Source organism: Rhea pennata, chromosome 17 (genome assembly GCF_028389875.1).
Source record: "Rhea pennata isolate bPtePen1 chromosome 17, bPtePen1.pri, whole genome shotgun sequence".
Taxonomy (NCBI): domain Eukaryota; kingdom Metazoa; phylum Chordata; class Aves; order Rheiformes; family Rheidae; genus Rhea; species Rhea pennata.
The window spans coordinates 11718566-11742406 of NC_084679.1; the positions used below are offsets into that span (position 1 = coordinate 11718566).

Genomic DNA, 23841 nt, shown 5'->3' on the forward strand with positions numbered 1-23841 from the left:
TCTTCAAATTCAATTCAATACTACCAAACAGGAAATGTGTAAAGAGATACATAACAAACAGGAAATGTGTAAAGAGATACATAACAATCAGGAATCATCTGAACACAGAGGAAATACTATATATATTAAAAAAATAATAATCAGCAGTCCTTATGGACTTATATTTGTTTCCCTTCCAACAGAGCTAATAGTTCTTTTATTTGACTTTGTGATAGAAAAATCTGTTTCTTATGTTAAAGGGGCCACTTCAGTATGTACAGCTGTAGTAGCGTACAGAGGCTTTCTGAAAATACAAAGCATGACATCTCATTTCATGCAAGGGCAGAGACTTCTTCACTTAATTCCATAGAATTTCTTCTAGTTTATCCCACAAAGGATTTTGCAACATTTAATTTTAAAATCTTGATCACTGCTTAAAATGCACCTGTACAAAGCATAGTAATAAATATGAGGGGATCCCACATTTGATCATAAGAGAAAAGGAGGAATGATGAAGTTGCCACATTTCTTGGCACAACATCAAATTTTCATCCCAGATCAGCTCAAACAGAATGAAGTAAATAGTCTGACTTGAAAGGAGGAGACTGTTCATATTAAAAAAATACATGAAGATATCTCACTTGAGACGCATCAGTTTGGTTACGCAATGAAACCCCATGGATTGTTGGGGGAAGGGACCCTTAATGAGGGACCAGTTTTACTGGCATTCAAAAGAATGTCTCTAATAAGAACATTCATCATGTAGCAAAGTGTAAGGAAGGACTCACCGTACAGTAGCTGATGCAGCAGGTTCCTAGCTACGCAAACAGCTCTGCCTGCTGGTGCGTGGCCATAGAAACGAGTTTGCAACACTTCCCTTCCTCCCCTTGTCTCACAGATTAGGAAGGCGGAGTTGGAATGGAGTAACTTAACTACACATAGAGCCCTAGTTTTAAAAGGACAGACTGGTTTTAGTGTTTATTCAGATTCCTTTGATCAGAAATTGCGCTCCTTAGTAAGCTCTGTGCTCCCCTAATCCTGCCCCCTAAAAATAGTTCCATTTACTTCAAGTGTAGTTGTATAAATTAATGCAGAGAGCAGGATCAGCCCAGCAGACAAGGAACTAATGGAGAAGGGAACTGTTATCATGATAGTATTAAATATCAATTTATCAATATCAAAAAAGCAATTATAAAGAAACTCGAGGGATTTTTTTTTCAGAATTTCAACTTGACTTCATCTCAACTACAGAGTCAGGAAGCACATGCCACAAATGAGCTGTTTTGAATTATAGAAGTGTCTTTCTAGTCATTAATAATCTTGCTTTCTAAAATCTCAAACACTAAAGGCAAGAAATAGCAAATCACAGAGCTCTGCTGCATTGGCAAAGTGTTGATAATCAACTCATTAATTTAGACTCCACGCTCTCATCCCTACTTCTCCTGTGTTTTAGATTAATTGTAAACACTATGAATTAAACTTCCAAATTTCAAAAGCAGGGGGGGGGGGGAAATAATAATAATTCTGAAAAGAAAAACCCTGCCAACTGGTAACAGTTTCACACTGTAACTTGCTTGGGATATGTTGATCCAGAACTAAGGAAGGATGGAGAAAGCATGTAAAAAGTCAAATTGTGTACATAGGCTGACTCACTACTTGTCTCCTAGAGCTCTTTTATAAATTAAACTGCAAAAAAATCAATTCACTAATCTCAATGAATGCAAAGTATAGTAGGGACCAAGGTAACCAAACAGAAACACTTTTAAACAGAAGGGTCATTTACAAACACCTAATGTTTCTAACCTAAAATCTGTCTTTCTCTGCCTCTCTCTCTCTCTCTCACACAAACTTATATTCCAAGTTACCGAATCAACAGATTGGCTGCATAATTAGTGGAAAGGGTCACTCATTTAAGAAATACATAGCTGCTAAAAATAGTGGGAATTATCTGTGCTGAGATCCAGATTTTCTTTTCTTATAGAGCTGAAGGGGACTCGGTCACCACAGAGGACTGGGAATACACTGTCTCCATGGCATCATGCCCCTGCTTACATCAGTGTTGCAGGAACAGTATCATCAACAGCTTCTGTGGATCGATAAAAGATTTAAGAAATACATTCAGAAGCTGCACATTAAGTAAGTTAATGTCATGGCTACTAGCCAAGAACAGTATTCAAAGCTATGGTGAAGGACAAGACAGAACAACTCCTGCCAAAAGGATGCGAGCAGAGTTACCACTGAAGGACAAGAGAAGTACCTGGTTTTCTCCTGCCACTTCTACACAGAGAAGTTCACACTCCTATTGAAAAATAGGAGGAAGCTTTACAACTACATATTTAGTGAAAGTCTATTTCATTACAATAACCTCTACTTTAAATAATGTTTAAAATGCTACAGAAAATAAGTGCTTTCCTGAAAATACTTTTTAAAGCAGCAATCTCTCCTTTATGCATTTTGATGCTCAACAAACCAGAATCCTTTCCTGTGTTTTATTTTAATCCAACTAATCTGATTGACTTTGGCTTTGTAAAATCCTGTTTAAGAACTCTGATTATTATAATTGTTACTCAAACATAATGAAAAATATCTCAGCAATTTCTACATTTGCACAGAGGAGCAAAACAACCTCTTTCACAGCAGGAGCTGCTCGAAGACGCCTTCTCCTGATGCCGGATCACACCCGAGAACCCAGAGCACCCTGAGGCCAGGCCGTCAGCACTGCAATACCACATGCTCCAGTGCACAATACTATACTTTTTAATGAGGTCACAGAGAAAAAGCCTGGCCAGATCTTTAATATAGTTCAGAGAGGCTACCCTGATGTAAATGGAAGCCATTCCTAGGCATTCTAGCTGCTTACAGCGAGATTCTGGAGAAACTAGGAAGGCAAACCAGGCCCAGAGGCGCTCAGCCCCCACCAGCCCGGCTACCTTGGGGCTAGCAGCTCGCCATCTGTGCGCAGACCGCCTCCTTGCGCGCCCGGCTGTCCCTTAGCAACCTCCTCCACGCAATTTCTTTAAAAAGGAGGACAGGAAGAGAACCTCGCTCCTTGCTTTAGCGGAGAAAAGGTCTCAGGCTGCCTGCACCCCGCAGCCCTAAGCCGGCGTTTCGCCCACCCGCTCCCCTCGCCTCGCAGGGGCTTTGCCTCAGTCCAACGCTCCGAGCCCGCCACCACAGCGCCCCGGCCGCGCGCCACCTCCCACGCCAGGAGCGGCCTCGGCTCCCATTCACCAACTACGCCGTTGACGCTACTGCTGCTCAACCGCCGCCGGCGACGGCGTTGGTTACGCTGCTGACGCAAGACGGGAGCCAGTGGAGGGAAAGGAGCACGTGGCCGCGCGGCTTTTATTCACGGAGCGGGGCGTACGCAAGGAGCTGGTTGCTGTGGCGACCAGAGCACGCGGGCGCGCCAGGCGGCGGCCGAGGTGCGGGGCGCCGTGGGGCGGGAAGCGGGGCGCGCTGAGGCGGCGGCAGCGGCGTGGGACCGGGCGCCTCTCTTTAGCCAGTTCGGGGCGTTTTCGAGAGAGAAGCGCTGCTGTTTCGTGGTTAAGTTTTAACGTTGTAGTTGTAATGTCTGTTCAGTAGTTTTGAAAGCTGCAAGGTGCGTAATTCTGTCAGCTGAGCCGTGAGGGAAGAGGGGGTCAAGCACCACCGTGTCTGTCAAACGTTAACGACCCCCGAGGGCGCGTTTGAACCAGACTGCTTTTAAACGAATGCCTTTTGAAGGCTGAATTTTGTTTGCTTTTGCTTTAAAATTGTTATTTTGAGCTCCTTCTCTGGTGTAGGACATTAACTTTTTGGTAAAGAACCTCCTTCCCTTCACCTAAGTCTCAAATTACTGCAATTTTAAGGGTTTTTTTTGTTTGTTTGTTTGGTTGGTTGGTTGGTTGTTTTTTTTTACTTTAAGTTTTCAGTAGACAATTAAACCAGACAAGACAATTCAGCTGATGGACAGGCATTAATGCCAAGGTTCATGCATCATTCCAGCCTCTTCTTTTATGGCTGTCCAGCAAGTACTGTGTCCTAAAATAGCTCTTCTGGGGCATAGAGCACTGGTCAGTTTAGGGTTGTCTCTTTGGTATGTTAACTGTCCTGTCACCAGGTACAATCTTTCCGGGGTATCCCGCTCAGGGAAGCTCGGGATGGCACACGCTCGTATCTCAGCCAGCCTGCCCCCGGATATAGATCCCACGAAAGCTCCAGTTGCGTTTGGGGAGAGGGCCCTTCCCAAGCTGAACGAGCAGCTACAGTCCCCTGAGCTGCTGACGCGGCAGCGGGCGCTGATGGCCCTCTGCGATCTGGTCCACGACCCAGAAAACGTCTACCAGGCGATAGACCTAGGTAAGTGACCTCTGATGTCAAACTCTGACACAGCAGGGGGGAAAAGCTGTACTTTTTTGCCATGTTTTCTTGTCTCCTGCATTGTATTTGATGACAAAATAGCCATATTTTTTGTTTTCATTCTCCACATGTTTTACCTTAAAAAGATGAGGAAAGTTATGTCATATACATGATTGTTATTTTAAGAGTATGCTCACTCTAGGATTATAAAACCCTAAATATAAAAGTAATGCTGAATATTTTTTCCTTGCATGTATTCTGAATTTTAGATAAATCTTAAGAGGTACTAATAAAAAAAGAGCCAATTAGTCCAAATTTATAAACCTCCAATCTTGTTTACCTGGGATGTTCTCCAATCCTATTATTAATGCATTTTTCCATAAACATGAAACTACAATGTGTATTATTGTTAGAAAGGGGAAAAAATCTTTTGGTTATTCTAGAGCAGGAAAAATGGCAAAAATGCCAGTATTTTTTTTTCTTCATTAGACATTCTTCTAATACATAAGTGACAGAAGAATCTTCCTTCGAAGCCCTGGATTTTTTGTGTGTAGGGTACTCAAAGGTGCGATAGGCCTCTGTGGAGCTTTTCATTGAAGGAAAGGTCTAAGCCAATATCTCAGACATCCAGGCACATCTCAGATTACATTACAATATTAGGTAATATACACTGATAAACCTTTTAATTAATAATGAATACAATAATATATCAATCAAGTTTACAAATTCTTCAGCAAAATCTGTGGAGGTATCTTTTGCCTTTCTTTCCTTTGGCAGTGGATAGCATGGCACATACAACTTCATTGTAGGATTCATCCCTGATTATTCATCAAGGCTGTTTATTTAAAATTGTTTCTTAAAAGTATCTTAGTGAGTGTAGAATGAGAATATCAAAGAAGTCAGTAGAACTTCAGGAGAAAAAGATAAAAGACAATATAACTGAATTTATCTTACTTGTCAGGATTATATCCAAACACTACCAATTTTCAGTGCTTCGGAAAAAATTCACACAAGCTTATCCTAACACTTTTTAGCATTCAGTTTGTTGCACATCTACATAGCTCATTATGTAACATTAAATAACTCCCCTGGTCTGCCACCACTTATGTCTCCTTTTACCCCCCCCCTCCCTTTTTTTGAGAAGAGGTAGCAATAAACCATTAAAAAGTAGAGTTATTGTTTGGTTAGCAGTAAATGCTGAAGTAATGAGAGAATAATTTTTTTTGTCAGTGCAGTCAAGGGTGCTTCCTGTTTACGTGTATAGCCCTTAATGGTTTATCAATTTTACCAAATATATTGCTGCATATGGAAATCAAGGTTATATGCTTCTACACAGCCTTTGTTACACCTAAGAAAGTTTACAGAAATGTAGGCATCAATCCTGCAAACACACACTTCTGTACTTTAAAAACAGGAATAGGTTTAGATGCCAGTGTACCTTTATTTTTTGAGTTAGGTTATTACATAATTATTTGCAACAGGATTAAGAGTTCACTTCATACAGAAATCAGCAGCTTGTTTGTGGTATGCTCCAACACAAAATTAATTCAGTGGAGTCTTTCCACTATCTTCTCTGATTGTCAGATCAGACAATTAGGGATGCTAGTTCTGTAGAAAGCTTTTATCGATAAACTTTTATTCTAATGTTAAGATATTTGAGGAATTATGGCATGTGATTTTTGGCAGTAGGTCAAGTTTCTTCCCTACTTGAGGTATGGCATTGAGGGTTTGACAATCAGGACAAGATAAAAATTCTCTCTGATTATTTGTCCTTTGTATTGTGAAATAAAAAATGATCACTGCTATTTTGAACTAATGCTGAAGGTAAGAAATGTTAAAATAAACTATTGTATTTTGTAGGATTCTTGGATAACCTGAAGGCTTTGCTGCTTGATCATGACAGTACTGTCCGACAAAAATCAACAGAAGTCCTCTACATAATGGCTATGCATAATGTTGGCAGGTAGGTATAATTCTAGCATTTACTGAATGGTATGGAAACAAATCAATTTCAGTGAGAAGAAACAACAGAGTAAGTTTTGGCAAGATAGGTACAATGTAAATAGTATTTAAGATTACGCGTCTGGCAAATATTTAGTTGTTATGCTTAGTTAAATCCCTCTTCCAATGCTGTTTGTAGGCATGGGTTTATACAAAATGGAGTAATTTCTGCCCTGGCTCAGCTGTTGGATGATCCAGTAGATATCTGTCGGAAGAACATACATCAGACTTTTGAAATGATGGCAAAATTACCTGAAGGTAGGGATTTTTTAATTACTTAAATATTCAAATAGACAAAATAGATAAATGAATTTACCTGTTTCCCTAAATATTTTTCCCCAGATTTATTTTTTCCACTTTCCTTCAAAATCTCATTTTAAAACAATGTCTTTGTATTTTTGTTCATCTTAGTTCTCTTTAGTTAGTTTTCCTTTGAGAGGCTATTCTTTGGATTTTACTGGGAGACTCTGAGAGATAAAAATCTCTTTTGTTCTTCATGGTTGGAGACAACTATGTTGTCTAGCACTGTTGCTGCACTTCTAAAACAAATTGCAAATTGTGTAATAACAGTAAGAACACTTGGCCAAAATATTTAGAGTGCCTGCGCATAGATAACAAGTGAAAGGCCCTGTATTAACATAATACATATGTGAATAGTGCTGCCTGTGTATTTCTTTTAGAGCTTGATCCTGCAAAATCTCATTCTTAAGGCTAGATCCATTAATTTTTTTTAGGTCTTACACAAGTAAGGGCTGCCCCCTGAAGATACAGATTATATGGCCTGCGCCCTTGAGTTTGTATTTCAGAATCTTACATCAAAAATTCACTTTGTCCCCTTCAATTCAAAATGATGTTTAGGTATTAATCATGGTGCACCAATTTCACAGCATGTAGAGCTTTGCAGAGGACTGAACAGGTTTGTAGAAAGCTTTTTTGATGTCAGGAAGAACAAGTCTCACGAAATACATTAGATGCTTTCCCTGCTCCTTGCAAGCACTAGAACAGGCTACAAATGATCACTTAAAGGCGCTGTCCATTGCAGTCAGTATTCCATGGATTCAGGATTAATGCTTTTTCAACATCAGATTCAGAAGCGACATTTCGGACCTTCACTGTTGCTTTCACCTGGTAAATTAAAACATTGAAAGTAATGCAAGGAACAATGAAGGAGTTTGCTTTTACATTTTTTAAATTCTTTTTTAATTTAAATATTGTTTAGGAATCAAATGCTGGATAATATTGTTAAATATACTTAAGTGGTAGTATATGAAGCTAAAAGTGGATTCATTTTGCCTGATTTCAGATGTCAAATTAAGGTAGTCATCCTACACTCACTGTGTAGAGGGAGACAAACCAGCAGAGACAAATCAGTATCTCCTGGGGCAATAAATCTGACATATCTTAGGTGCTTAGTTTAAGATGTGGTGAGCTGTGCTCTGGTGATGTCCCTTTATATCCAGTGAGATGATGCTAAGCTAGGTTGACTACATCAGAATTAGTTATCTAAATTTTAAATGCTTCAGTTTAGGTTGAGGAAAACAGGCTGAGAGTTTGTCTTTGACTTGCTAGAAGAATAGAATAAGTCATTATACCTTTTACATGCTTTCTGTAGTTTTATTACATATATTCATACTTTTTCTAAATCTTTTACTTGCTAAAAGAATTTACTATGATCTGTTGCTTTTATACTCAGACTCTAAAACTATAATTTTAATAATTTTCTAATCTGACTATTATATTACAATTCCACTGATTAACATCATAATTTTAAAATTATAGCTTCAGGAAATTGTCAATTAAAAAGCCATGTTACTAAAATTCAAGGGAAATGCCTCATTTGAGGAGTTCTGTTACATTACTGGTGCTTAAAAAGAGTTGAGTGAATGTTTAGAACCTTCCTGAGTAAGAATACATAAATTCTTAAAAATACATGTACTTTTACGTGCTTTTAACCATTTAAAGTCCTAAATAATTGAATCTATATAAAGGATATTGATATATTGGGCTAAATAACTTCACAAACATCACTAAGGAAAATTAGATTTTCTTTTAAATTATTTTCACTAGTCATCTTATAGATTTTCAGCTCTAATGAGACAGTGACTTGACTTGTTTTAGTATATTTTGACCTATCTGATTGTCTTCAGAGAACTCTGTCAGTTACCTATGCAAATATATAGATAGCCTCCTGTGAATATGTGGATCATGAAAGAAACTTACAGGAGGAAAATAAAACTTAGTAGAAATAAATGTTGCTAGATTTTTCCCAGGTCACTATTAATCATTAGCCACCCATCCATACCAGCTGTGGTAGTCTTAGTCATTTGGGAACTGCATAGTTCAGCAATAAGCCTTGCTGTTCAGTCACTGCTGTAGTGAACTTTAATTTTAATACTAACCTTCAGATGCATCTGGATGCAGAAGCTTGCCACTTGTCTCCTTTTGCTGGTAGTTTCCAGATATGTCTGTGCTGCAGACCTTAAGTTGACTAGAAAGGTTTCAGATTAAAGAGGGAAACCTCAGGGTTAAGTGGTTGCTGTACACTATATTTTTAGGTAAGAATTTGAAACATAGGAATGCAAAGTTCAACTACCATTGTTTAAACGCTTGCCTCTTTTTAGGTTCCATCTCCCCTAACTCTGAGTGTATACTAAGTAGGTTGAAAGTTTAGCTATGTAAGCGGAAAACTTGCGTAGCAGAGGACAAAACGTTTCTCCTACAAAAAGGTTGTGGGGGGGGGGGAAGGTAATTAAAGAAGCTATTCATCTGGCCCTGAGAGGAAATTAAAGTTTTTTCAGAGTGTTCAAATTTGGACACCCAGGAAACTGAGGCACAAGGAACCCCTTGCCAGTTCTGAAATTGCATGTATTAGATTTCATTTGTGCGTATGTTGCAAACTAGCATTTTTCTATGACATGCAACCTCTTGCAATTATTTTTGTATGAAACTGTTGTGCACAGGCTGCATACCAAATACATGCACATATTTAATAAACAGCCATTATTGCACATGTGATCTAGAATCTTGAATAATTAGTGATGTACTAAATTCTGTGCCTAAAAAGCTAGTGTACAACAACCACTTAACCCTGAGGTTTCCCTCTTTAATTCCCCCTTCCTTTACTGGAAGGGTTAATGGAAAAAAATACTTTAAGTAACTTTATTAAAGCTTAATAATTTTATATTGGCTTTTTAAATGGGCTGCACAGATTTGAACTGAAATTCCATGACTGTGCAGTTAGAGCTGTGGGGTGCGAGCTGGAATTTCAAAAGCTAGCAAGAAATACTTACTTTGGCAACAGCAAGGAGTGGAAGGTCATAGCAGATTATAGGAAAAATATTTAATTTATATTTCTTCTAAATCCACTATTGCTAGTGTATATTAACAACATTTATATGCTTATTATTAGATTTGTGAATTAATGTTTTCTTGAGGTGAATGTTCCAGTTTGCAATTCATACGGAATTTAATAAAATTAAGGCCAGTCAATGTGCATTCAGTCAAACATACTTTCAACGTAATTCTATTGCAGCCACTTCAGACTTCATGCTAGATCTGTAGCCAGATTTTTGTTTGTTTTCTTGTTTAAAGTCCAGTTCCTTCAGGATTTTTTGTTTGTCTACAGTTAAAATTTCAATGGAGGTTGAAGATATTTCATAGATCACTTGCCTTTTTTTAAATCTACTGCATTCATAATTGATTATATGGAACTATGTGCTAATGCTACCTTGGGGTCTGTTTTTAGAGACTAATTTGAAGTTTACTTAGGACTTGGCTGGAAGTTTTGGCAGCAACAGTAATGACTAGTTGCAGTGCAGTGTTTGAATTTTTATAAGGTAAGTCTGGTAAAGTGACACCGTACCTCAGACTGTAATACTCAGTTAAAATGAGCAGAGCCCAATTTGAAAATAATGGATTGTCTGCAGGGATTAACAGTTCAAACAATTTTTTGGCAATTTCTAAAAAGCAAGGACTAAAAAGAAAGGTAACATAGAAAGCATTTAATTAGACCTGTCATTTCTGCTCAGTGACTAACAGTAGCACTCAGCAAAAGTGGCTCTTGATGGTGCGAAAACATAAAATATTACTTCTTAAAAATTCCACCTAAACCAAAATGCATTGCCCAAACTGCAGAATATGTGATGGTACATACTGCCACTTAGGGAACAGGGACAGATACACTACCACTGTTCCTTCTAAGTCCCTGCAGGTATCTGAATATACCAGTTTGGTCAGGAGCCCCTAAGGGGAACTGCTGCCACCTTTCACAGCTGTAAGATACCAATTTAGTTAAACAAGGAAATGTGAGATTATACTATGCAAGGAGAAATCAAGTTGCCTCCTTGAGTGGAAGGATTAGCCTACACCTGCTGAACTCAGAGCTCAGCAAAAGCTGAAAGCCAGATGTATTTGTGTCCCTTCTCAAGATGTGGCCTTTGGAAGGCAAGTGATTCACAACTCTTAAGTGAGCAGGAGTCTCCGCCATACAGAGAGCTGCTTCTAACTCCTTTTACAGTCCCAGCTCGGTGAGAGCTGTGCATCTTTGCAAAAAGACAGCAGTTCTCTGAGAGTCAGCTGCTTTTGAGTGAAGCTTCTCTTGAGCTAAAATTTATTTTCCCATTTCACCTTCCCCATTTCAGGGACTATGTATCATCACATGCGATGATGAGGTGATAGATAAGAATCAGGTTCTCCAAGTAGTAACATTGTAACTTGTTTCAGGGAACAGTTCTGGAGCATTGTCTCCAGAAAGCAGGAAAGGGAACTGGTAGTAGGAAAAAAGGAGACTTACATAATTATAAAATTAGTTATGTGGAAAGATTCAGTGCATCAAGTGCCTTCATTACAATTTCTGTTTAAATGTATTCTGAGTAGAGAGAGGTATTTTACTAGGAACCTGATATTTCAGATCTTTTAAAAATACATTTATTTGCATTATATTTGTTAATTCTCAACATGTGGCTCAATCCTAAAACATTTGCAGCAATTGCACTCTGTAGTCATTCAGAGTGGTGAATGACTGTTGAAAAAGTTGAAAAAGTTCAACTTTTTCTCAGCTTCTGAGAAATAAAAGTGAAGGTAGAGGGACTATTACATGAGTGAAGCAAGCAGAATTTAACCTTCTATCATCTGATCCTACATTCACATCTGAGCGTGATGCTTCTAGTATTTTCGTTTTATAGTTTGCTCAAATTCTAGATGAAATTCTTTTCCAAAGCTTAATTTCTTCCACTGTGAAATCACTACACATTTTGACTATCACCTCTGTCTGGTCTGTTAGTTTCTGTGCTATTAAAAGCCTTCAAGACTTGTTCAGAATAAAAATCACTGACCAGATTAAGCTAGTCTTGTACAGCTTTCTATAGACCAGATTTTCATACATGCCCTTTGACAGTTTAGGGGGAAAGATAGATAGAAAAATGTCTGCAGCCTTCAGCCTGCCAGATATGTACAGTCTGGAAGATCAGTGGGGTAGACACTGAGCTAGCATGTTGCATGCAAAAGCATCTCTTCAGGCGTTTACCCTTGGATAAATGCATTGTTCTGAGCCTCTTTGCTTCTATGTTTCAGATTCTAGCATTCAGTCTGACCTGCAAAAGGCTGATGGACAAATGAATCCTTAGGCCATTTGCTTGTTATGGTTAAATCAGATGTTCCAATTTCACTTGCCAAAAATTATTTTTACTTTTAACTGGATTTTGTCTCCTACAACATCTTTGTCTATGAAGAAATTCATCCATCACTTCCATAACAACATTCAAGTGTATCATTATCTTGCCCTGACCTAGCAAAGCTCCTGTTTATGCTTTTCTTCCCTCTCTAGGTAGCTGTTTTCATTTCCATTTTGTATACCCTTTCTGAACTATTAACTTCAGCCCTGGGAGTGTCTTTCTTACCTTTAAAGAAAAAGACCACATCAACCCTTTTCTTTGTCACTTTCACAATCTGGACACTTAATGTCTTGCACCTTTCTTACCTAATAAGCATTAACACTACTGCCTGATTACTTTGTTTTCCAGTCATATTCTTACCTTTTTTTTTCTTTTTTCCCTGTTGCCTCTCTGCATTTTACATTGGTATGATTATTTTTGTTGATATGACAGCCTCCAATCTTTTTCTGAGCCATAGAAACGGTCCATTTTAGTACATTTTGGAGTGCTGTTGAGAGATCTTAACTTCTTACCAGTGAGTCACAATTCATTTTTCTGGGTATAATGTATATATTACCTCATTTTTCTGAACCTTTTCCCCTGTGGTTTACAGAGGCTAATAGTATTAGACATTTACAGTCTCTATATACTACAGATACATGATCATATAAGAAAGAATTACATTTTGTATGTTTTGCTCTTAAAGTTCATTCACTGATGCTATCTATGTATTGCTTTTATTTGGATAAAAACTCTTTCAACATATATGAAGATGTATATGCCTGTATTTAAGGAGTAGAATATAATTCCTTGAGCAGAATTGTGTTGTTATAGAGCAGAATCACATGCAGATGACCACTCAGAAGAAAAACAGAAAGGTGCTTAATTTATTTTGTTCACTATGAACAGAGACAATTTGGGGGATTAACAGAGAGAATGGCAAATGTTTTCCAGTAGCTAACAAGAGTCACGAAATATGAGGTAGTACATTTGACATATTACAGACACAGCTAGAGAAATTGTCTCTGCCTGGTAATTCAGCCTTCTTCAATCAGCAAAGAGAAAGAAAATTTCTTGGCATATTTTGCTACGCCTTGCTTCCAGATAACCAGATAGAATGCACCTTGTAGCAGTTGGAGGAAATCAACTATTACAGTATTCCTCAGTTAAACTTCTCATGTTTTCTACAGCACAGGAAAGTTTCAGGGCCTGAAAAGCGGCATGCACCACACTAGACAAAAAGGAACATAACCTGTAGATGCATTTGACATGAAGCGTGACTGGTTTTGTTAATTGAGATGTGGCTGGTGACTCCAGTTAATATTGCACTAGGCCACTTGGTCTTTCTCCAAACAGGAGTAATTTAGGAAAATGTGATTATTTTAAGTGAATTCACTTCTTGCAAACCATTTCAAATTCCTATATTTAATGCTGTACACACACTTCAGAAGATTCAGTATTATGCAATCATAAAATTATACTGTTTATGCCAGTGCAAATCATGAATGTTGATCACATTAAGTGATATCATAACTGATTTTTCTGTTTTTTTCTAAAGCATACCAGAACTTCTAAATGTATGGGCTGTAGACCTGGATCTATTGTGTAGTCTCAGAAATAGGTGCCTGGTCACATGGTTAGTTTTTTGTCTTTTAGTTGCTTTTGCAAGTCCTTTTGCAAATCCTGTATCCTTTGAAAAACAAAGCACAAACTACCTTAAAGATCTGCCACTTAAATAACATGAAACTGGAATTGTTAAACGAAGGGTAGGAACATCCACTGATACTGGGAGGACACTGAGGGATAGCTTCTCCAGAGAAAAGAAGAAGTTAGTGACCGGAAAAAATGAGCAGAAGACAGACAGAAATAAAATAGTTGTATGTATTTAATAGAAGAGGGGAGAGGGAAAAAAAAGGGGGGGGGTGGAGAAGTGAAGGGTGAAGAATATCCACCAGGAGAAATTAATGGAAAAGCTTTCATTCCTTCTGAAAATAATTAAGATGCAAGAAAATATGCAACAGTATTATTCAAGGGGTGCTATGTAATGATAAATCACATAGCCAATAACAAACAAAAAATACGTTTAGGAAAATCTTTCACTAAGATACAGTTAACATTGGCAAAGATTAACAATTCTTACCCATTTTCTTTCCTTTCTTTTAAGGTTACTTGATCCTTTTAGGCAATGATTGAGATGGATTGGGTGGGGCAGTAGGTTTTTCAGCTTGCCAGAAGCTCTGTTTGGGAAGAGTCCAAGAGATAAAATTTCTTTAACTTCACTGTGTGTAAGTGTCTCTTGCTATTCTATCTTCAGGAAATCATAACCTGTGAAATCTATGGATAAGGACTGTTTAAGGATACATTTTTTTCCCTTTGAAATATGTTTTGCTGTATGAAGTGCAAATGATGACAGGACAGATGGCATTCTTACTGCAGCAGATGAACATTTCTCCTGTGAATGTCATTGTTGCCCAGGTGAAGTGAAATCCCAGCTGCAATAGTGCAGTTCTTTCAGGTGGTAGTGCACTGCATCACTGATAAACCTGAGAACTAAGAAAATAGATGCAAATTTAATTGCATGATTTATCCAGGTGGAAGACTAAAATCAAAGGATGTAATTTTAACGCCTGTCTTTGGCAAAGACTTCCTATTTTAACCTTTCCATGGCTCAGTTTTGTTTTTTTTTTTTTTTTTAATACACTGCAAAGTGAAATTGTTTTCCCTTCTCCGTAAAACTGAATTCATTTTAACATCTTCAGTTCTTCAGATAGAAGACAGTAACTAAGTAACCCTGAGTTACTCAGAATACTAAAATGAAAAACATCCTGGGGGATTAAATGAATAGAGAGTTATTAGTAAGGAATTGCCATTAAGAGAACATGTATGTGTGAATTAATTAATTAACCTTAAAATTTACTGCTTTATTCCTCCCCATTCCTACTATTTTGTTAATTGGGAACATTTAGTGACATGCAGTACTTCAGTTTTTCTTCTCCCTATTATCTCCACTGAGTGAGAAACATGAATTTTCCTTAGAAATAGCTTTAGTTCTTTGGTAAAGTATCCAAGCTTTTCCATTTCTACTGTACGATGCTTATAATACTTCTGTTGAAAGGACCTTCAAAGTTGATTATAGCATTTTTATATAGAATGTCTATGATATGTCTCTTATCTCCTCACAAAGTTGACTGCACTTTTATTTTTACTTTTCCTGCTCAGCTTCATTACTTTGAAGCTATGGTCTAGTGAAGATCAGTGTTTTCTTGTCACTTCTCTCACCAGTCTGAAATGGCTACAATACCAAGAAATCTAGAGGTGAAGGAAGACATACCATCAAGTAGTAGCACTTCATTCAATATCAAAGGAATTATTTTTTGAACAGTTCAAGTGGGTAGCAATGTGATATTACACCATAGAAGGAAATTTAGACTGGAAATGCTCTGTAAGTCACTAAGTAAACAATAGCACTCTAAGAGTAGAGTGAGATTAGAGTATCCTGTACTAGCAATCATCAGCACATAGAGCTTTCAGCAAACTCACCAAGTTAAGCAGCCTGACTACACGTCTCACAAGCAGAAGGTGGTAGTTTCTAATTGCCAATGAGAGCACCAAATAGACCCTATGAGGCATGCCAAACCTTCTGTACTCCCGAGATGCTGCCTCATTGGCTCTTCTGCCTCTGTCCTTCAGGTGTAACAGTCAGAAGGGCATGCTTAAAGGGGCCCCACAGCTCCAGGGCAGGGATAAAGTATCACATTACAAAATAGATAGGATTTCCCCATCATTGATTAGGTCAGGAATGAAGATTATTGAAAGTCTTAACCTATGTCTTGTCCCTCTGAAAATATTTTTGGCTATGGTTGCACCCTAATAAAGTTGAAAATGATTGTCCCTCAAGTGTATTATAGTCTTCTTGGCAGTCCAAGATTTCTATTAGCTTGAGCTTCCATGTTGCTTAAAAGGGGATTGACTTGACTGACTGTAGATATCCTCAAACAGATCAAAAGAAGGTTCCTTACATATAAGGGGAAAAATATTAGGTCTTTCTGATGCATTTGGTAAAAATGTGCAGAAGCAAACAAAAGAATGAAACTTGCTCTAGGCATTGTCAGATCTCAGAAATGATAAACAGGATTCAAATGTTGTTAAGTCAAAGTCTACTTAAACTCCAAGGATTTAAATATCTAACATCCTCTAACAAATGGGGTTTTTTATGAGTGGAGAAAACGTGAAGCAAAAGCCTCCTATCAGACTGATATACTATTTCTACAAGAATTACAGTTCCTCTTCAGTTTATGATTGTGGTTTGTACATCTTGTTTGGCTGGGGATACAGAAACTGATTATATTGCTGGCTTTGCTCTAGGCTTCAGATTAAGTATTGATTGCTTTAGATCTAAATTCCTTTTTATTTTAGGAAAGACTATCCTGGATTGGACTAAGAAGTCAGAAAATGTACTCATTCCCTCTGGAATTTTCATATCCATAATTTTGAAATGGATTACCAAGGAATGCAAAGAGCTGCCCAGTAGGCTTTTTTCCTTGCAGTGTTTTGTAGAAGAAACTAGCATGCTGGAAGACAATAAATCCAGTTTGCGATTATCTACCAGTTCTTAAACAAAGAGTGACAGCAAAATCTTAATCTTGGATTTTAGAATATTAAGGGAGAAATTCTTATATGTACGTTGTAAGATGGTCAGCTATATTAGTTTCTTAACAAAATAGTGGCTGGCATTGGAGAAAAAGTTCTGCAAACATTCTGGAAACTGGTGCATACTCAGTGGAAATGGAAGTGAACATTTTATGGATTGCTAGAGTGTGGTGAAGAATCTAATAGTTGTAAAGAATCTAGGCTTTTAAAGATTTAGGTTCTGAAAAACCTTGCTATATTCTGAGTGGATAGAATTTTCAAGTGAACTTCAGTGACAAACTGTCAATAAGACTTATGCTGACAGATCACTTCTTTATATGAGCACTTTTAAACAATATTTAGATTTTTTTTTAAGCCTGATGTTTCAAAAACACTTGCTAAACAGATGTTCATAGTGAGAGTTTAGTAGTACAAAAATGTGGAGTGATTTTTCAGTTTTTTCAATTTTTAAATAGAAGTTTATGAGACCAACTTCAGGCACAATTAAGAATTTATGTATGTGCTTACATCTAGTCATGTATTTTTGAGCATAGATGTTATAAAAATCATCGTTGCAAAGTACCTTTTCTGTACGGCAATGTGCAGGTGGGCATCCTAAGTATCTTGCAGATACCATGGAAGTTTCTTTCCTGTAGATTCACCATAACATTAATTCATAATTTATAAAGGTATTGAAAAGGAAGACCTCCCTTGTAATTTACTGAGTTGCTGAAATTCAGTTGCTTAAAACTGAAATGTTGCTGCTTGGTGATTGAACTGAAGAAAAAGATCTGGAGCAAATAAACCACATTCATCAATCTGTCATAAATGAATGAAAACTTCACAAACATTTTCCAGTTAAGTAACTATTATATCATACTACTAATTAATGAACACGCTATAGACAAGTTCAGTATCATTTGAATTATTTATTTTTTCTTAAGTGGACAATTTTAATGTTGATGTTATTAACCAGTTTGTTTTAAATTTCTTAGAGCCCTTGGCTGAGATTTCTTGCACTAATCATAGTACATAGGGGGAACAAGAGTAGAAGGATATTTTCCAGTGTGCGTGTGTGTCCGTGTATCTGTGTACGTATGTGCTTTACAATTATCAAACATATATTTACACACCAACTTTACACTGAAGTCTTTAAGAAGTCTTTTCTATGGCAGGGGAAAGAATCAACTGACCAAAGACTTAGGTCTCTATGATCCATTTGAGTTTTTCCAGTACAGTCCCACAGAGCTTCTTATGCATTCAAACTTGCTTTAATTTTGCTGGAATGTTACTCCATCCAGTAGTGTTTCTTTATGAGATGAAACCTGGAGCTGAGGAATGCATCTCTTCAGTTTCCTTAACTTCACTAAACTGTAAATAATTTATTAAATTGAAATATCAAGACATTTAGTTATTGTTCAGATCGCTCACCTTTAACCTTCTAATAATACATCACATTTTTTAAATAATAAAAAACCCAACCAAAAGAAAAAGACTTTGGAGGCTATATACTACACAATCTCAATGACTCCTGCTTCTTGGGAAGTCTGTTACAATATTACAGTATTTCCCAGAACTTATTGGGAGCAGTGGAACAGAATTGTCCATTGGCAACTTTCACACTCAGCAGTGCAGACACTACAACAATAATTAAAAAACTGTCTTGTGATTTTTTTTTGTATCTATTAAAAAAGGAACACTAACCTACTTCTTAAATATAGAGTTTGTTTTTTGTGAAACACCACAAGATTTGGCAAAAAAAAAAGATGTAAAAGAAGACTGTTTTGATGTATAAAACTCCTTACCAGTAGAAGAAACACTGACCTTGATTTGGCCTATCATAGATTCATTTTGTATAGTTTTGCTGCATATTTTGAAGCCTTAAAAAGCAGAAGGGGCTGCTAGTCAGGTTGGAAATCACAGAACAGTTATGCACCAACAATTCCTTAGACAGGCAAGCTGTCCATGATAAACAGCAAAGTAAAGCAGAAGTGTGTACAAGGTATATGCTGTGAATCATGTGCATGTGTATACATTATGTGTGTGTTTATACTGTTTGGCTGTGTGTACCAGTATTGTGGATTCATGCCCATTCTTTACAACTGTAAGTAATGTTTTGCTTAAACTCTTCTGTTCTGTAGCTTCAGATTTAAACTAGCTTTTCTCCCTAACATAACCGTTCTGCTCCACCTCCTGTAAACAAGTTCATCTCTCACTGACCAGCTTTGTATCTTCATGACAGTAATGATTTTTAGGACAACTGGATGAAGAATTATTTATTACATAGACTATGATAACACTCCCACTGTAGGAAATGGAATGAAACAAATGGAATAAAAGTGCAGTGACTGTGGGGAAAACATCTCCACAGAGTTAGGCCTCAATCTCTTTTTTATTTCTGTTTGGGATTTATGTTTTTAGGGGAGGGGGCAGGAAGGAGTTGTATTTTTTGGAGAGGAGGATTTTAATCTCCAAAACATATATTTGTGAAAAATAATCTGGCAGCTTAAGGGGGCATAAGAGGATCTGTGTACATACATCAGATTTCCCCTTTTCTCTCCTTGGGCTTCTAAGCTTTGCCCCATTTATTCCACTAGAAGTGGAGGTGGTTAGCCCATTTTTTTATCACTTCAGGAAAACAGATTAAGCCCAAGGATTCCTAGCAGAGGCCAATGTATTTGAGATTGTTCTGAATAATGACATCTGTCACTGCATCAAACACAAATTGGATGTTACTGGTATCAGTGGCGCAGGTGAAGTGTGAGTAGATCTCCTTGGTCTCCTTGTTGCGATTCAAGTCCTCAAATTGGCGTTGGATGTAGACTGCTGCCTCCTCATAAGTGTTTTGGCCTTTGTATTCAGGAAAGCAGACTGTTAAGGGGATGCGCCGTATTTTTTCTGCCAGCAGATCTTTCTTATTCAAAAAGAGGATGAGGGAAGTGTTGATAAACCAATTGTTGTTGCAAATGGAATCAAAGAGACGCAAACTTTCTGCCATTCGACTCTATAGGGAAGGAAACAACAATATCAGTAATAGTATTTCAATGTAAGTGTGGAAAGTGCATAGAAGATGTTATTTTCATTAATAAGCACAATCTGGTTTTAGAAAGAATTTTTGTTTTGCTTGGTGACAGTCCCTCTTACCTGAGCATGCAATGTCAGGAACCTAGTTCACTTGTTTTTGATATACTGCATTTCACCAAAGAAGAATTCTTCCTTTAGTTTATATGTTTTTAATAATTGGCAACCATGAAGGAAAGTCTAAAGGTGAGGATTTGGAAACAATAGGTGTAACTTTGGAGAACTTAGTTGTGTTCAAAATCATATTAGCACTATAAACAAATTTTTTAAATAAAAAGGATGATTCATTACTAAAGATTTCATACTATAGAAACATTCTTCTGTTAACATTTTTTAAAAAGCCTGAAGTACTACAGCATAATCATAACATTAAAATATTCCCTTTCTGTGTTCTCTTGTTTAGCACACCATACATACTCAGACTTTTTTTTTACCTTACTTTTCCTCATAGTATAATAATAAGCTTGTAGTAATACATAGGAAAAAGGGCCACGTTTTACCTTGGTGTGTGGGAAAACTTACATGTTGTATACTTACGGGTGAAAGCTGAATTTGGCCAAAACAGTTAACATCTGCCTGTTCAGATCAGCAGGCAATTCCACTGATGACCATTTTAGGATGACAAAAAAAAAAAAAAAAAGGCAATCTAGTGGTGAAGTCAAAAAGGTCTGTTAAAAGTCAACGGCCAGCCTATGCTTTCTTCAGTGTTATTGCCCGTATCGTGCAGCTCTGAAGTATTTGATGCCACTGGAGCTGTCCGTGGTACCAATGCATTTGGCTGCAAGGCTGAGTATCAAGGGGGGTTCATAATGTTTTGAATAGAAAGGGAAAATATTCTAGTTGATTAAAATAAATATCACTTAGTTATTGCCAAAAGTAGATAAAGGAAGTGTGTTAATCATAGGCATTTATGCTAAAGGCCATTTTTTCCACCATATTCCAACTTAGATCTTTATTTCTATTAAGTTTCCTAGGCATTTCAACATCATAATGTTAGTCAGATACCTCTCTGACAGGAAAAATTTCTACTGTATACTCATATCCTCTCTTTAAAGGAGAAGATCCTTTTTAACAAGTCATTCTGTTGATATTTAGGAGAACTTTAATAAACATCACGTTACACTTAAACGCCAAGGATTCATTCCAGGTTTTTCCAATACTCAGCAATAGTTTTTCCTGATAAATCCAGGAAATTATTAAAAATATGATACAAATGAAGAAGGCATTTTTCTGTCTGTACAATGTTGTGAAAATAATAGCCACAAGAGATAAGTAATAATCATATCTTCAAAAAGCAATAGAAATATTCTCTCCTGCAATATTTTTGTTAATTATTTCATTAACTTCACCCTATCACTACAGTGTTTCTATCTTGCAGTCCTCCCAAAATATCCATTCTGAGATATCCCCTCGAATTTTTCAGTTTACTTCAAGTGAAAACAAAAATGCTTATGTTGTTAAAGAGAACTATAAGCAACATAAGAGGAGCACTCCATTTGAAACGTCAAAAACACTGAAGCATTCTCAACTATTTCGTACCTGGGAAGTGTAACTGTTGTGAAAATTTCCTGAAGATTATCAAACTATACAGCAATATTTTACTTCATTGTGAACAGTGGGAAAGGTGTTAAACATATCCATTGGAATAATTCATTGTATATTTCCACATTACCTTATAAAGTTCACTTAAATCAGTAATTTCCAATGGAAGTTACTGAATGTGGAAGTTTGTCTCAATACAAGTCTTGCACTGTTTGTGACCAAATTCTTATGACAAATTTTGGCTAAAGGGTAGAAAAAAATGATTACCTAAAGAATATAGGAACCTTGGGAACTCTATGAATAACTGCAAAGTCAAAGTAGATAAATGTATCTGTACAAAATAATACATTTTAGAATTTTAAGTTTGAAAAATGCAATACTAAAAATTTTCATTCCAGTTTGAGAGGCATTTAGGGTTTTTTTTGTTGTTTTCTCTCAGTAATGTCGATCATTTGATATCTATTAATATTGTTGGTAAGATAGCCCAGTAACAGCATATCAATATATGTTCACTTTTTCATTCAAGTTTTCATTTTTTGGCCTCAAAAAGATTTTTTCCTCTGGACTCTTTTCAGCTGATTCAATTATGTTTTGAAATGCGAGGCCTGAAAGTGCATGTAGTGCTCCATCTGTGGAAATAGATTTTGCATACTTTTATGCTGTATCCCTGCTTATAATATACTAGTACTATGTTTGTGTTTCCTGCAACAGCATTTCATTCTTAAGTTCAACTTCATGATTTTTTACTGCTCCTAGATTATTTTCTACAATGTTCTTAGGTGTGACTGTTTCATAAATGGATCCAGTTATTAAGAAACATCCATGCTAAAAGTACCACATTTATCCCAAAATAAGGCTTGAAAAATCTGAGTAATTCTGTATTTACAGATCAAACCAACAACAATGTATTCAAGAGCTTTGTCAGCTTCTGGTTATTTTAAAAGCCCCCAAAGCCCCTTGGGCACCCTTTGATGGCTGGCACTGCAAGAGTAGCAGAGTATAAGCCATATTGAAGTCCTGCTCACTAGCCTCTTAAAAGATGCTGAAGTATGAGCAAAATTATATGGTCTCTGCATTTGTTTTTTCTGCCTTTACAAAGATGAGGTCACCTGACACATGAACCTGCTTTATATATGGACAAAGATAGATTTTCTTAAACTGTGAAAATTCTGTAAATACGTGGCTTAAAAATTTGCTTGAGGATTTATTTATTACTTTTCAGAAGGCAAATCCTGACACAACAAATAATCCAGAAAACATCATAGGTGTATTACCTAATAATTATCCTTTTTCTTTCCTTCCCTGAATTTGGAACTGATCATAAAACCATGCAAGAAATCATTAGCTCAGTTGAAATGCTTTTGCTGTAAATTGTCTGGAAAAAGAACATTTTAGAGCTAATGTAGGGTTTTGGCCATCTCTCAGAACACTCATGCCAACAGGATATTGCGTTTTAAGAGGTTTGCATTTATTACTCTATTTTGTAGTGAATAATAATACCGTATATCTCTGCTGCCAAAGTCCTCAATTGGAATCTGTGGTCCAAGAACAAAAACAGAGAGTTAAACCTTTCCATAAATTATAAAATGTAATGAACACTTACTAGATGACTGATGGTTATAAATTACTGTAAACCAGATGATCTTACAGATGATGTAATAGCAACATCATTAGAGAATGGAGAAGTATTTGTAAAAATGTGTATGTGTAAGAATATGTATATGCAAAAGAAGGAAGAAGGTGAGTTTACAGAGCTTAGTTGGCTTTATCGCCTTCCAAGAGAAATTTCTTGCACAGACAGGTATAAAATTCTGTAAATAAGTGGAAAAATATATCAAGATTATCCAGAACATACCAGGAAGAGACAAGTTAAAAAGGAAGGAAAATTCTTGTTGCTGAAAAAAGCAGCAGAACCCAGAAGTGGTATATTAATTTTTAAACTGATGGATTTAACCTTAATATATGCAAGGATTTTGCAGGGCTGGACATTGTAAAGGATTAAAGGTAATAATTTTTTTCCCAACTCACATACTAGAACATGTAAATTATGAAGTGTACTTTCAGAATTTTTTTATCCTTCAGTTTTCCCCCCTCTATATAAAATATTCATCCGCTTCTCCCCAGTAGAAAAACAGTATCTCACCAGTGAGATGAACTCTTATTCTGTTCTCTCTTCTTGGATATTATTCCAAAGCATATCATCTACTCTTCTCTCTTTTTCTTTTTAAGAAAAATGCGCTTAGTAGCATCAGTGTGCACAACATTTTCCAGAAAATTAATACTAGAGTGTCTGTCCAAAGAGAATGCAATATAAATTAAACAGACCACAAAGGCAGACATAGAAGCAGATACGGAATGAGCTCAGGATACCAGATGTTTCAGGAAGAGGGAACAATGTGAGGAAATACATTAAAAAAGATTGAAAGGATAAGAAGAGAGCTATAAGGAACTGGACAAAAGATAAAGATTGATTTGAAGACTCTAAATTCATTTGCAAGAACCGCAAACTGGATTTGCAAATTTGAATACTATAAGGAAAGTAAGTGTAAGTAAAGGGATTCTAGCGACAAAGAAGGGGTCACTCATTCAGAGTGGTGGGAAAATAGGTTTTTTGCTA

The 23841-nt window shown here is 36.7% G+C and overlaps 2 protein-coding genes across 2 annotated transcripts in view; one reads left to right on the top strand and one right to left on the bottom strand.

The window, feature by feature from the left end:
• Nucleotides 1-4121: 4121 nt before the first annotated feature.
• Nucleotides 4122-23841, top strand: part of RSPH14 (radial spoke head 14 homolog) — a 96312-nt gene continuing 76592 nt past the window's right edge. The window contains exons 1-3 of the mRNA XM_062589941.1: nt 4122-4320; nt 6181-6283; nt 6461-6579. Of these exons, the coding sequence (XP_062445925.1) occupies nt 4122-4320; nt 6181-6283; nt 6461-6579 (421 nt within the window). The remainder of the gene's footprint in view (nt 4321-6180; nt 6284-6460; nt 6580-23841) is intronic.
• GNAZ (G protein subunit alpha z) overlaps nt 19261-23841 on the bottom strand; it is a 38251-nt gene continuing 33670 nt past the window's right edge. Inside the window, exon 2 of the mRNA XM_062589940.1 lies at nt 19261-19605. Within this exon, the coding sequence (XP_062445924.1) occupies nt 19261-19605 (345 nt within the window). The remainder of the gene's footprint in view (nt 19606-23841) is intronic.